Source organism: Drosophila gunungcola (genome assembly GCF_025200985.1).
Source record: "Drosophila gunungcola strain Sukarami chromosome 2R unlocalized genomic scaffold, Dgunungcola_SK_2 000006F, whole genome shotgun sequence".
Classification (NCBI taxonomy): domain Eukaryota; kingdom Metazoa; phylum Arthropoda; class Insecta; order Diptera; family Drosophilidae; genus Drosophila; species Drosophila gunungcola.
Window position 1 is genome coordinate 352,255 of NW_026453168.1, and position 14,619 is coordinate 366,873.

Genomic DNA, 14,619 nt, shown 5'->3' on the forward strand with positions numbered 1-14,619 from the left:
AACAACTATATGCTTATCAAATCTATCGACAACCAAGAAGAAGCAGAGAAGGTTAGTATATAAAATTAGCATTTTTTGTTCCCAAAATAAAGATACTGAAATCGCAAGCGTAAACTGCTTGCAAGTGGTGCACTTCAGTACGGTATTTATTGGTATATTTCGCTGCGCGTCGGATGGTATGTTGCGTCGTTCCCCGTGCGGTCACACTGTCCTCAAAAACTACGGTCGTGCGTCAACGTTAGCGAAAAATGCAAAATTAAATATGTTGTGAGTAGCGAGCGATGCCAAATCGAATATGTTGTGAGTTTCGAGCGAAATACCCGCCTAACGGATGCCCCGCCAGCCAGCGGTCGCCATCCGCCGCCGCCTGGCAGCCCCCAAAGAAAACCCCCCCCTGAAAAAAATTTTACCTGCACCGAAAACGTCCCAAAAAGCCAGTGTTAAGTGCGTTTTTTCGCTAATAAGTGCCGCATATTGAGCAAGTCCCCCATAATTGTTAAACAATCGCCGAATCGAATCGTGAATTCATCAAATCGCATTGCTATCAAAAATTTTTTCGTTTAGTTAACGCCCTCGCTTATATTTGTGTGTATTCGTTCGTAAAGCAGTGCCGTGCGCACTGCTTGTCCGAGGAAAACACTACGAATAGGAAAAAAAAAAGTTGAGAATTGTAACAAAAGTTAGTTTGTTGTTTAATTTATGTGATTTTTCCGCTACTACATGATGTTTTTAACCATATAATCATTAGGGGTCAACGGAATAACTAGCGAAAAGTATAGAGGGTTTGGGCTTTGGGCGGGTGGGTAAAAAAAATGAAAGGGGGAGGGAGGGGCTGTGTGTGTTTACCTTAGACAGTATGATGATGATTTTCCGGAATGCATATTCCTATTTTGCACCCATGCCACCCCCTCATTCTTCTCTTTGTCTCTCTCTTTTTACTTGCAGTTCCACTGCATACAGAAAAATAAACAAATACAAGAAGCATAAAGTATGCAGAAAATTAAATACAAAAGGAGCCACTAAGTGTTTCGTGTGAAATCAATTTGAGAGCGTTCGTCGTCGTCGTACATACTTTTCCGTTTCAATTACACTACAATGAATATTTGTTGAAACTTCGTTGCATTTACAGACTGGTGTTTAAAAACAACAACAAGAAACGACAAACAAAATATTACAACAGCAGCCCTCACACACACGGAAAACAAGAAAGAAAAAAATATCTACATATATAAATAGTATCATATTTACATTAAAAAGGAAGCCGAACAGACGTAAACGTAACTTTTATATTACAAAGCACCAGTAAAAATAAAAATAATTCACCAACTACACACGTTCCTTAAAAACAAACGTTTTCCAAACCGCAAACCAACTAAAAACGAAATGCTTTTGAAATTAGTTTAAGCTAACTAAAATTAAAACGCATAACCAACAAATAAACCGCAAGAAATCCGCGTGATTAAATTTAACAAAAGAAAATATAAAAACAGACCGAAAATCGGCAGGGAACCAAAAAAAAAAAAAGCGATAAACCTGGAAGAACTAAGATCCGCGTATTACATATTTTTTCTATAAAATAGTGCTAGCAAAAACCAAACGAGAGGATAGCCGGAACATCTTTTTGGAGAATCTCGTCTAAATACGTTTAATATTGTCTCCGTTAAATCAATAAGTAAGTAAACCAAAACGAAGTATTTGGGGATTATTTTGAACTCGACCACTTGTTGCCAGGCACTTTTTTTTGGGTTGCAAGCTTACGATTTAGATATTAAGCTAATTTTATTAATTTACTTAGGGCTTATTAAATATTCTTTCATATAAAAATTATTAACAAGTATTTCTGATAAGGCCTCGTGTTTAAAGTAATGATTTGTTTAAATTGTGACAAACATCACTTTTAAAATATATTCTTAGAGTTTATAAACGGGAAACATATTAGTAAACTCTCATTCCTAACAGAAACTATATTTTTGTATAAATTATCAGTGCACCAGAAAGAAATTAAATTCAAAATGTAATATACAATACTAAATTTCACAGATCTGCAAAATAAATTCTATTTTGTTATTGAATGCCCAGAAAAATCGATTGCAAATAAACAAGAATTTGTAAAAACTATATTATACTATCCCGAACCCCCACAGTAAATAAAGTAAGGGTTTGATAAGAGATCAAAGCTTTCAGTACTGTAGCCAGGTAATAGTAAGCTGGTATTTCCGATCTAAAATCGGATTTTAGGAAAACTCAGCAATAGGAGCAGTCCACTCCAGAAGAACAGTAGCCGTCTAAAGATTAAGAAGACAACTCAAACGTTATCTTTGACTGGTTTATCATAAGCGTACACATATGTAAGGCAGATAAGACCAGTTCTCGGTGGGTTACTCTCCCTCCGATTTGGTGGCATGATATATCTGGCAAACTATTGTTAAAAAACGCTTCATTGCGCCAATTGGGTGCCCCTGCCCCTGAATTTTGCGGCTACTGCTAATTAGATTTTGTAGCTTTGCTCAGCGAGAATGTTTTCCGCCTGGAGCCCACTCACTAATCCTGGGTACGGTTGGCTAGCCATGACTTTACCCAGATCTCCAGTGATTCCCATTCGCCTGCCCACCCGCCATTCCCATTTCGCCCTCTCAGACATTGTCAAAAATATTGGTAGATATTTCATCGATATTTGGTAATGTCCATGTTGAAAACCTGGCCCCGACCCATGTCAATGTATTCGCCAACAAAATTGGATTAGCAACGACTCGATATGGGAAAAGGGGGCGGGAAAAGAGAGGAAATCGCACCAGTGCAGGTTATAGGCTATATTCTATAGGCTTGCCCTACGCTGAACCCATGAATGAACGAATTCTTCGGGTGGACCAAAATGTACAATTATTTGAGTAACAATACATATTAAAACCCTATTTTAAATTATTCTACTAAACTGGTTTATAGTTTAATAAAGATGTGAACAGAATATTTTCAAGATATCGTGATAGCTAGTCAAATGGAGTAAATAATTATTTTTTGAACCTAAGCTATTCCCCTTAAAACTACCCCAGAAGTCACATTTCCAAGCTGTGATAACTAAATACAGATGTAAACAAAACATTTTGATGATATCATGAAAGGTAGTTAAATGGAGTTCCAAATTCTAAATGGGGTAATAAAGTCATTCTGAGCTTGGTCCACCCAGCTAGAGAACACTCTCGCTGACCTGTGGCCAGCGAAGCCATATATTTACCAAAATCAGCTTTCTTGCAATGAACTTGGCCGGGGGGCCTTTGGCAAACGCTTCCTCAATCTCTTGCCATTTGGCGGAGGGCGATCCGCGGCGATGCGCAGAGAGAGCGGACAGTGTCCAAGCCAGAACCGGACATAGAAGCGAGCCAAAGCCAATGCCATGGCCAGAGGAAACCGGAGGAAACCAGGGGTAGCCATGGGCCGCCATGGGCCATGCATATCCGACGTCGTCATCGACATGGCCAGCTTGGCGGGGCAGGCAAATATGAAATGTTAATTGCCAGCACGGGACACAACGCGGCGAACTCTCGTTGAGCTAACAACTCTGGTGGTCCGTAGAATCCATGGGTCCACAGTTCTTACGGTTCGGTTATGCAAGCAAGTCCTAAATCAAAGCTTCGCCTCTTTGCAGATGTTCTTGGATCGTTCGATGTGTTCTTCGTTCACGTGTATCCATCACTCTCAGCCTCCGAGTTACCGAAATCTGGTCAAGGACTTATCGTAGACTTCTGTAACTAGCAATAGCATTAGAGCCAAAGAGAGCCTGGATCGTCAACGCTGGAGGATATCTGCAGAGCGAGCAACGCCGAAGTACAAATGCATCAATCGAAACTGAAACTGAAACCGAATCTGAATCTGTAACTTGAAGCGGACACGTTGAGGTCAGCGCCCATCACACAACCAACTAGATAGGTGACAGCGGGTCAGAGAAGGAAGTCCAGGAGACCAGGAGACCATCCCACCATCCAAACAGCATACATTTTCTAAGCGGAACGGCGGGTCGAGCGTAGTGGCAGCAGCACGCGAAAGCGTCCACAAATCTAGTTAGCATGGAGTGCTGTTTATCGGAGGAGGCCAAGGAACAAAAGCGCATCAATCAGGAAATCGAGAAGCAGTTGCGCCGAGACAAGAGAGATGCGCGCCGCGAGCTTAAACTGTTGCTGCTGGGTAAGTAGAACGTGGCGCATTTTGATTGCACTTAACTTGGCTTAATGCAATTGAAGGCAGCCGGCTAATTGCATTGCATTACTATATTACAATATTCTTCAATCCCATATCCCCCAGGCACTGGCGAGTCCGGCAAGTCGACGTTCATCAAACAGATGCGTATTATCCACGGCAGTGGCTACTCGGACGAAGACAAGCGTGGGTACATCAAACTGGTATTCCAGAACATATTCATGGCCATGCAGTCAATGATCAAGGCCATGGACATGCTGAAGATTTCCTATGGCCAGGGAGAGCATAGCGTAAGTGAATATATTGTATATCTATGGCCAAACAATGATATGTTTAATCACAATATGATCCGCACACAGGAACTGGCCGACCTGGTGATGAGCATCGATTACGAGACCGTTACCACGTTCGAGGATCCATACTTGAATGCCATCAAAACGCTATGGGACGATGCTGGCATTCAGGAGTGCTACGATCGTCGTAGGGAATATCAGCTGACTGATTCAGCCAAATAGTGAGTTACCTGGCAGACGATCCATTTCATGCCCAAAAACTAACGAACACACAAACGAAATAACTTACGAACCGACTGAAACTGACACTGAAAACTAAATCATTTGTCTTATCTATGTATAGTTATCTGAAGGATCTCGATCGTGTGGCTCAACCTGCATATTTACCCACTGAGCAAGACATTTTAAGAGTTCGTGTGCCGACAACAGGGATAATTGAGTATCCCTTTGATTTAGAAGAAATCAGATTTAGGTACAAACCACTATCAATTTACCATTGCATGTGTCTGATTTCTATTTCTATTTTGGTTATGGTTCAATTGTTTCTATATGTTAACACACATTTTCAGAATGGTTTAAGCGCATGGCGTTCTAGGAATTTTATATAATTGAGGAAATTAGTAAGGGCTCAGCAAGTTAAATGGACTGAGACGGATTGTAAGACTGATGTAGACTCGGTTATTGTTTAAGTCTCGTTTTTTAAATCTATTAATTTATCCAATTTAGCTATTTGAGCGACTTAGCTCGAATTGAACAGGCTGATTACTTGCCAACCGAGCAGGATATTCTGCGTGCTCGAGTGCCGACAACTGGCATTCTTGAGTATCCATTCGATTTGGATGGCATTGTGTTTAGGTATATATACTAAATTTAACGCGATAAATTATTGACGGGCTAGAAATAAAAATGGTAATGATACAGCTAGAAACAGTAGCATTTTGTATTTGTTTTAAAACTAATGTAATGTGTGATTTGCGCTTTTAGTTAGAAATAAGTGTTTTTCTGTTTGGCTTATAATGTAACGTAATACCTTGCTTAACGCTGTTTAATATTAATATAAATTTCTTTAACAAACAGAATGGTAGACGTCGGAGGTCAGCGATCCGAGAGAAGAAAGTGGATTCATTGTTTTGAGAATGTGACATCAATTATATTTTTGGTAGCGCTATCAGAATACGATCAAATCTTGTTTGAATCTGATAATGAGGTATGTTAACACATTTTTCAATTAAATGTTTACCAACTAATTTCAATAATATTTTTTCCAGAATCGAATGGAGGAATCTAAAGCTTTATTTCGTACTATAATTACATACCCATGGTTCCAAAATTCGTCAGTTATTCTTTTCCTGAACAAAAAGGACTTGCTGGAGGAGAAAATAATGTATTCGCATTTGGTAGACTATTTTCCTGAATACGATGGTAAGTGTCTCGAATGGTACACATAAAGTGGGCATAATTATGTACGATTCTATGCGGTGATGAACCAGGTCCAAAGCAGGATCACGCCGCGGCCAAACAGTTTGTTTTAAAAAAGTACTTGGCCAGCAATCCAGATCCCGAACGACAGTGCTATTCGCATTTCACAACGGCCACAGGTGGATTTTCACCTTTTGTACTTTTATACTTGAGATCAATGTTACCGCCTAATAATGCAAAACATCTTCTGTAGATTATATGCTAGTTCCTGTAGTACCATGCTAGATGTAACATTTTACTCGCCTTTTTATCGAAACAGGTCCACAGAGAGATGCAATAGCGGCCCGAGAATTCATACTGCGAATGTTTGTAGATTTAAATCCAGATTCCGAAAAAATTATCTATTCTCATTTCACCTGTGCTACAGGTAAGTGTATTTACTTTGTGTGTTTGGTCAGAAAGAGCGTGTGGATGTGATTCTAATTTTCAGCCTAAAAGTCTGGTTAAAAGGTAAATTTTGGTCTGTACAACATTTGCATTTGCTTTTGCCGCTGGTTTAAAGTAGAGTATCGCTAGTCAAATAATTGAACACTATCGAATTGATTTCTAACCGAACGATGATTGATCTCTTGGCAAACAGATACTGAAAACATCAAACTTGTGTTCTGCGCTGTCAAAGATACAATTATGCAAAATGCACTTAAGGAATTCAATTTGGGCTAACCTGGCAACAAGGATTTCAGGACAAATGGCAATGCAAATGAATAATGAATAATTGATTTATAATGTGTATGATTTGTTTTCCAAAGTCCCTCAATAAAAGTTCAATATAGTCTGTTAAATTTCTTGAATGAAATGCGTGTGTGCAATTTGCGCTCTTAAAAACACTTAATAAAACCAACTAATAAAGTATTCTTTTCTTTATTTAGATACGGAAAATATTAGGTTTGTGTTTGCAGCTGTTAAGGACACAATTCTGCAATCGAACCTTAAGGAATACAATTTGGTCTAAACTGGATTTGGATCAAAAAACTATTTTTGTGATTTTTATACAAACACACATACACATTCATATAATTCCTTTTTCGCATATTTACTAAATATAAAAGAAGAATTGAGCAGCAAGCGAATGTGGCCGAAAATTAGGCATTAATTAGACCCGAGAATGTAACATCAGGAACCGAAAATTGTAGCATAAATAGAATACTAAACTGAGATGGTAATCCAGCATCAACAAAATGATAGAAATGATGTATACATTTTAATTTGAGAGAATAATAACACAAAATCTGATACAAGTACTAGTACAGGGTGACAATCAATAATTAGGACAATGTTTCTCGCTTTACTCTACGTATATATCGAATCGTAGAAATATAATATATAGGTATTTCAATTTTATAATTTTTGTCGAACAAATGCTGTGTGCTTTTCAAACTGTTGGGTAAAGGAAAAAAGTCAAAAAGACAGTAACCAGAAATGAAATAGTAATTGGTTAGATTGAAATGAAATCACTAGGTTTTTCGGATTTAAATCTGAAGGACTGTAACGTGAATTTAACCTTTCCAATTAAGTGCAGTTTTTTCGAGAGTTTTTATACAAAATTCAAGTCCAAGTTATTTATTGCCACCCTGTAATATTTAAATAAATTTATTACTATAGTAACTTTTGTAATAAAAACCGAAACAAAAATATAAAAGTAAATTTAATCAAAAGCTTGATAGGGACAACAAACTGAAACAACTTTGTCGTACTGAAGCATAATAAAGCAACATTTTACTAAAATAACTACAGAATAAAAACAAAATTTTGCGTAAAGAATCCCCAGGAATATATATATTCAAAGAATTATATATGCTAGAAGTTTCTTATTAGAATTTCAGGGCATATAAGGCGTGTAAAAATAATAAACCGAAAATGATAAGCTGATAAAATGAATGAAAACGAAATCACAGATAATACTGTATTTTTTATTAAGCTAAACCGTAAATATTGATACTATTGTTTACCGGAATATTTAACTATACATGCAAACAGATAATATAATAATTCATAAACGCATATGTAACAATTAATAAATTGAATAATTTGTATTGCGGCAGCCCCATTCATTGTAAATTACGATTCGTATTAATACCATGAAAACAAAAAGAGAAACAACAGAGAAACGCGAAACCAAGCGAAACGTTAGGAGATGAATCTGTAAGAAAAACGCCATTTACATGGAGCATCCATTTAAATAATAACACATGTTTGTAAAAATGTCGATAACCACCACCCATGCAAAAACAGCAGAATCCATGCAACTTATTGATATTTAATCAGACATCAGGTCAAATTCAATCAAATGCGATATACCACTGGTCGAGAAACATAACTATCAGAAGGGAAAGTTTTGCTCTCACGTACTTTTGTTGCCATCAAAATTTCAGTCGAAACGAATTGTTATCAAATATAGCTTGATTTTCGTACTTTTTACATTAACTTTGTTAGTTGTTTGCTTATTTTATAGATCTTAATGTATGCAACAATGGACACACTTTGCGGCTGTCCAATCGATCGAGCCTGCCAAGTGCGTCCAGTGTTTTGTTTTTGTTTTTATAATTTTAGTTTAATTTAATATACAAGGATAACTAAATGAGACGCACATAAATAGAAAAAAAACCCATCAACAACAAATTATTTATGTAAAAATCCAAATAAAACAATTCTACTCTACGCATATGTGGAAAAAAAAATATAAATAAAAAAAAAATTGAAACGTACATATATGTAAAATAAATATGAAGCAAAATGTTTTTCATAATTTATTACACTTATTTTGTTCAACCGAGATTCCCTCAACTCAGTCAGTTGAAGTTGAAGTTGAAGTTTAGTTTAGTCGGGGCCACAGAAGAACACTTCGGCGAGACTTTTAGCAAAGGAAAAGACCCATGGGAGTGGAGAATTGAGAATCCTATAAACAAAAAAAAAAAAAAAACCAATACGCATCTTAGTTTAAGTACGATTCAACAGTGTGTTGTATAAAGCTTTAATCCTCGTAACCACATCTAGTAAAAATAAAGTAATTAAACCATTTTTATGATTAACCAATGGATTAGCTTTTAAAAAGCTTCAATAAGTCAATGTGTATTTTAAAAGATGTAGCAGAGCCCAGAGAGCCAATGAGTTTTGAGACCCGATCGGCATGGATATGGAAACGGTTTAGGTTCTCGATGCGAATATCAATTCTCAGCCCCTTTGGCTTGGCATCCAATTTGGTAGCTCCGATTTCGGATGGGCCCCATCCGTATTGTATATCCACGGCATTATAGACATTCACACACTGACATATATATAGTTTTCCGTCCAATGAATTGCATCAGCAGCGAGCAGACAAAGTCTCCCATTTATTTTGATCTTGTTTCCGGTTTTGTTCTTGCGGCAATTCCATTTTAAAATACAAAAATGTTTCGGCGGTTTCAATGTTTAATATTTCCGTTTTTTGCAGCCATATACACACACTCACACACTTAGGTCGTTTTCGTATTTATTTCCTAGCATTTTGTGCCTTTCCACTATCAAGAATCACATAAAGTATATAGAACAGGCTCCAGAAGCAGTCGAGTACTTTGGAAATTGATTAACCGCTTTTCCACAGGGTTTTACATTGAACATTAACGCACAACTGAAGCCTGTTCAAAACCCCAAACAATTAAATTATCAGCATGTGTGTATTGCCAGATTGTTGTGTTTTGGGTTGAAAGATTGGTTCCTTATTTTAATGATTCGCACCGATAGTCAGACAGTTGTATGTAAATATTTGGCAAATTACTCGGGAAGGGGAATTCGAAAACTTCCCGAGATATACCACATAATCGAGCATATGTATGTAACTATACATTAAACTCAATAAGAAACTATAATAAAATGAGAATTTGATATAAATCATTAATGTATGTATTTTGTATTTTTATATACAATTTATAATTTTGATTACACTTACAATTGTTACAATTAATAACTAAAATTATATGATAAAACCAAAATAATACAGATGAATCTACTAGATATGTATTTCCAATATAGAGAAAGCAAGTACATAATACACAAATCCGATGATTGCTAAAGGAATTTCAAAATATTGTAAGGAACTTAAGATTAAACAAAGTAAACAAAGAAATTTTCTAAGCAACAAACAAACTCAACCAGAACTGCAAGCAAAAGGGACAACAATTTAAATGGGAAATGTATGTATTTGTGTAAATCTAAAGCGGAAAGGAAGGATGTAATATGATCCTTGGGGCCTGATACTCGATAAGAAGGGCCACCATTTTCAGATTGATGAAAACCATTTAGGCGTGGCATTCGGTGGCTAATTTTTACTTTAACTATGTATGTAAATGAAAGAATGACCACATTCCACATAAGAAAGCTTGAAAAGCAAAGTACTATTGAACAAGAATCCCAAATAGTAATGAAAATCTCCCTTGATGTTGAATAAAAAAACTACATTCTCGATCCGATAACGAGAATGACCAACCGAATGTTTCGGTTACCCCAAGAACCCTATAAACTCAGAAACGGGATAAGCAGTAAGAAATATTAGTTGTGAGTTCGGCATGTGGCATTTGATCGGTCGATATAAGGGAGTAATATTCGAGTCGCCGCGTTTCTCTATTGCGCACCTAAGCATAATACATACGTGTAAATCAGAAGCTAATGGACCCACTGGATCCACTGGAACTGCATGCTTAGCCTAGGATTAATGCAAAAACCACACAGAACCCCAAAACGGAGACAGTCCAACATGTCCATGGGCCGACTATTGATAACTGTAGCATTTGAATTGATTGATATTGGACGGACGGGGTTTTCCTGGGTGTCTATACATTTGTCATACAAATCATATTGAAAACGGAGATTGTATGCGTGGCAATTGTAACTAAACAAATTTTTTAGATAATTAAAAGTATCTATGTACACCTTAATATTAATGAAAAAACCAATATAATATAAATAAAAGTATATTGAAAAGAAAATTCACGAGGTGTTTTGTTTAATACATAAAAGGTGGCAATCATTGAAGGCCCCTATTAAGATATTTGGGTTGTGTTTGGGTGGTGTTTTGAATTGGCTGGTGGATTGTATTGAATTCTCATTGGAAATCTGAGTTTTTCATCTTTCAATGAGAGCGGATCTTGGTCTCGCTTATTTTCGATTACATTTTCAAACGTGATCAGCATGCACTGCCCGAAAATGCTGCGTATAACCGTAGGGTTAGCAATTTGGTATAGGATATATAGTCAATTTAGGGCATTGTTCCGAAATCTTAAGATGCCATCATAATACGCAAAAAAAAGCGATTTTATAGGATATAGTCCTCTGATCGGCAAGATTTTTTTTTAACAAAAAATGGTAGATTAATGTCAATAAATGTTTTGAGGCACCAAAAAATATTCTCTTATTTTTAGGCTTTGGTTTCAAACTTTAAAAATTGTTATATCAGTAAGAAATAATTATTTAATCAAAGGCAAAAGTACGCATGAGTGATAAACTGTAAAGCCAATATGAACTTTTTTAGCAAACTTTTTTCTTGGTACACCTTAACTTTACCAAAGCGTCTAGTATAAGAGTGAAAGTTGTCTAAAATATAAGAGTGAAAATTGCCCAAGTAAACCATTTTTGAAGCTCTGTTTTTCAAGAACACTTTTCCAAAACCGAAGAATGATCAAATTTTATCCATTTGTTATATAATTATAGAAACACACGAACATAGCCTGGTGATATACTTTATCGGAAATATCTCCTTCACTTCGCTACAAACTTCTGTCCGAAATTACTTCGCAAGGGCTATCAAAATCTCAAATATTCCCTTGAGGGAGTTCTCTATGGAATTTCCAAGGAAACAATAAAAATATGAGTGCTCAAGCTTTGTGGGTTCTCTTAAAAACCAGGAGTTGTATAATTCTCAGCTCTGCCCAGCTGTTAAAGGCAAACTGGCCGTCAGTCTTCAGTAATACTTGGCTGCTGGCGGTTGTGAAATTAAGCTTGCTTTGAGTTGCTCTATTAATTGAGAAAGGTTTGGATGAAAGCGATAAAACGATCTTAACTAGGATAAGAGCTAGTCATTTATAGTTAAACAGAGGATCTGAAAGTGGCTAAGCTAAATGGTTGATAAAAATATTGCCTATTTTGTATGTTGTCAAAATTGAATGCCACTTCCGGGCACATTCCAAAACCATAAAACCATACAAATTTACCAAAGTGTAAAAAGTATAAGTTTTACTTATCAAAAAATGAAAAAAAAAGTGTCAAGGGAATTAGCCATAAGGTTAAAAACTTATTCCCTTTAGTGTTCTTAAATTAAAAGTATAAGTTGGTTTAATCTTTGAGAGAAATGAGAATTTAAGTTGAAGATTTAAATGAAAACATCGTCTTCTTGTAAGAAATAAGGATAGCACTAGTAAAAGTTAAAGAGGTCCAGACAAGATCCGAAGACCAAGTAAATAGCTTATATTTTTTGTACAAGAAACAGTGAGTCCATAAATCCGGTAAGCATGAACTGCTGTGAATCGATGGAGTCCAAGAATCGAAAGCGCATCAATGATGAAATCGAAAGGCAGTTGCGCCTGGACCAGAGAAATGCGAATCGCGAGCTTAAACTGTTGCTACTGGGTAAGTGGAGCATCACACAAGGACGATTGCCAGGTAATTACATTCTATTAACGATATTAATATCTTAAATTTGTTTATAATCCCATAACTAAAGGTACGGCCGAGTCCGGCAAGTCAACATTTTTTAAACAGATGCGTATTATCTACGGCAATGGCTTTTCGGAAAAAAAGAAGCGTGAGTACATCAAGCTGGTATTCCAGAACATATTTATGGCCATGCAGTCAATGATCAAGGCCATGGACAAGCTGGAAATTTCCTATGGTCAAAAAGAACAAGGCGTAAGTTAATTTTGGCCTTACAAGTACATATATACTCAATCGATTGATCAACAGGAACTGGCCGATCTTGTGATGAGCATCCATTACGAGAAGGTTGAAGTGTTTGAGGATCCGTATGTGAGTGCCATTAAAACGCTTTGGGGCGATGCTGGCATACAGAAGTGCTACGATCGTCGCAGGGAATATCAGCTAACTGATTCGGCCAAATAGTGAGTTATTGGTTGTAAACCCAACCAGCTTATTTGTTTAAAAATATTGTATATAATATACAAAATTTAGCTACTTGAGCGACATAGCTCGAATTGAGCAAGATGATTATTTGCCAACCGAACAGGATATTCTGCGTGCTCGAGTGCCGACAACTAATATTCATGAGTATCCATTCGAATTGGATGGGTTTGTGATCAGGTATCTATTAAAAATATAGAAAATAAAATACACTGCAACAAAACTGGACACTTTTTATCTTAACTTAATAAAATAATACTTATATAATAGTTTTCTGTGGGCTAAATCCGAACAGGCCAAACTATTTCACCGCGTCAGCGTTTTAAAATGGTTATTTTTACCATTTCTGAGCCCCAACAAAAGATTCTTTTTTTTGAACTTGAATATTGTGGTTAAAACATTTTGATAATAAAAATTACTTTGCTGGTTTTATGGTTAAACATGATTAAAATCAATTTGTTTTCCCTTAATAATTAGAATGGTTGACATAGCAGGACAACGATCCGAAAGAAGAAAATGGATTCATTGCTTTTCGAATGTGACATCAGTTATATTTTTGGCAGCGCTTTCGGAATACGATCAAGTCTTGTTTGAATCTGACAGTGATGTATAGTTCAAGTCCTTCGTTCCATTGTTCTCAAATAAATAACCAAATACAAATATTTCAGAATCGAATGATGGAGTCTAAGGCTTTATTTCGAACGATAATTACATGCCCTTGGTTTCAAAACTCGTCACATATTCTTTTTCTGAACAAAACAGACTTGTTGGAGGAAAAAATAATGTTTTCGCATTTGGTGGACTATTTTCCTGAATACGATGGTAAGTCATTCAAATTGTTATTTACATAGAGTACATATAAATGCTCTAAAATTACAAATTTCATATGTAAATTTTATTCTAAGTTTATTAGAAATAACATTTTATTTTTCCTTTTGTTGAACAGGTCCACAGCAAGATGCAAAAGCGGCTCAAGAATTCATATTGGAAATGTATCAAGGATTAAATCCAGATTGTTGTAAACAAATCTATCCTCATTTTACATGTGCTACAGGTAAGCTCATTATTTTGGACAGATACAATAAAAATATTTTGCAAACCATATAATCAAATCTACATATTTTGTTTAGATACGGAAAATATTAGGTTTGTTTTTGCGGCTGTTAAGGACACAATTCTGCAATTGCTTCTTAATGATAATAATTTGCTATAAAATTCATGTAGATCTAATTTTTTTATGAGTTTAATGCACTTTGTATTTATTTAGAATTAAATATTACAAATAATTATAATTAAAAGTATCTGTACACTTAAATGTTAATAAAAACAATCTTTTATAAATACATAACGTTCGTAGTACGTAAGCTCTCTGTAACTAGACTTTTATAGTTATTCTGTAACTTGAAGTTTTGCATTAAATAAAAAAATAAATAGGTAGAAGGAAACCCGGGAAGTTGCATTAACAGAACATACAAATCTGAGTGTTCAAAGTCTCTTAAAAAAAAGGAAAGTGACTTCCGCTTCGTAAGATAAGTTCAGCTTAGCGCAACCG

General features: G+C 35.9%; 2 protein-coding genes across 11 annotated transcripts; both read left to right on the forward strand.

The window, feature by feature from the left end:
* The first annotated feature begins 142 nt into the window (after positions 1-142).
* Positions 143-10,924, forward strand: LOC128254617 (G protein alpha q subunit). Of its 10 annotated transcripts, none has more exons than XM_052983785.1 (10): positions 160-300; positions 946-1,672; positions 3,644-4,179; positions 4,297-4,481; positions 4,551-4,705; positions 4,828-4,956; positions 5,562-5,691; positions 5,753-5,906; positions 6,223-6,330; positions 6,833-10,924. In XM_052983785.1, the coding sequence occupies exons 3-10, from the start codon at positions 4,062-4,064 to the stop codon at positions 6,913-6,915; spliced, it is 1,062 nt and encodes a 353-aa protein (XP_052839745.1). In that variant the 5' UTR covers positions 160-300; positions 946-1,672; positions 3,644-4,061; the 3' UTR covers positions 6,916-10,924. The 10 variants fall into 10 exon arrangements, with proteins under 10 accessions (XP_052839743.1, XP_052839745.1, XP_052839746.1 ...); XM_052983786.1 differs by lacking the exon at positions 4,828-4,956 and adding an exon at positions 5,211-5,339; XM_052983788.1 differs by lacking the exons at positions 6,223-6,330; positions 6,833-10,924 and adding exons at positions 5,975-6,082; positions 6,544-6,745.
* A 668-nt stretch (positions 10,925-11,592) lies between these two features.
* LOC128255058 (G protein alpha q subunit-like) lies at positions 11,593-14,313 on the forward strand. The gene is made up of 9 exons (XM_052984508.1): positions 11,593-11,964; positions 12,421-12,560; positions 12,655-12,839; positions 12,894-13,048; positions 13,119-13,247; positions 13,545-13,674; positions 13,736-13,889; positions 14,014-14,121; positions 14,198-14,313. Exons 2-9 carry the CDS (start codon positions 12,443-12,445, stop codon positions 14,278-14,280), a joined length of 1,062 nt encoding a protein of 353 aa, XP_052840468.1. The 5' UTR covers positions 11,593-11,964; positions 12,421-12,442; the 3' UTR covers positions 14,281-14,313.
* Positions 14,314-14,619: the final 306 nt, after the last annotated feature.

Coding starts and splice junctions, on each gene's coding strand:
- LOC128254617 (XM_052983783.1), top strand. CDS start 4,062: ATGGAGTGCTGTTTATCGGAGGAGGCCAAGGAACAAAAGCGCATCAAT. Junction 5,692..5,752: donor TGTTTGAATCTGATAATGAG/GTATGTTAACAC, acceptor TATTTTTTCCAG/AATCGAATGGAGGAATCTAA. Junction 5,907..6,222: donor CTATTTTCCTGAATACGATG/GTAAGTGTCTCG, acceptor TTATCGAAACAG/GTCCACAGAGAGATGCAATA.
- LOC128255058 (XM_052984508.1), top strand. CDS start 12,443: ATGAACTGCTGTGAATCGATGGAGTCCAAGAATCGAAAGCGCATCAAT. Junction 12,561..12,654: donor GCTTAAACTGTTGCTACTGG/GTAAGTGGAGCA, acceptor CCATAACTAAAG/GTACGGCCGAGTCCGGCAAG. Junction 13,248..13,544: donor TTGGATGGGTTTGTGATCAG/GTATCTATTAAA, acceptor CTTAATAATTAG/AATGGTTGACATAGCAGGAC.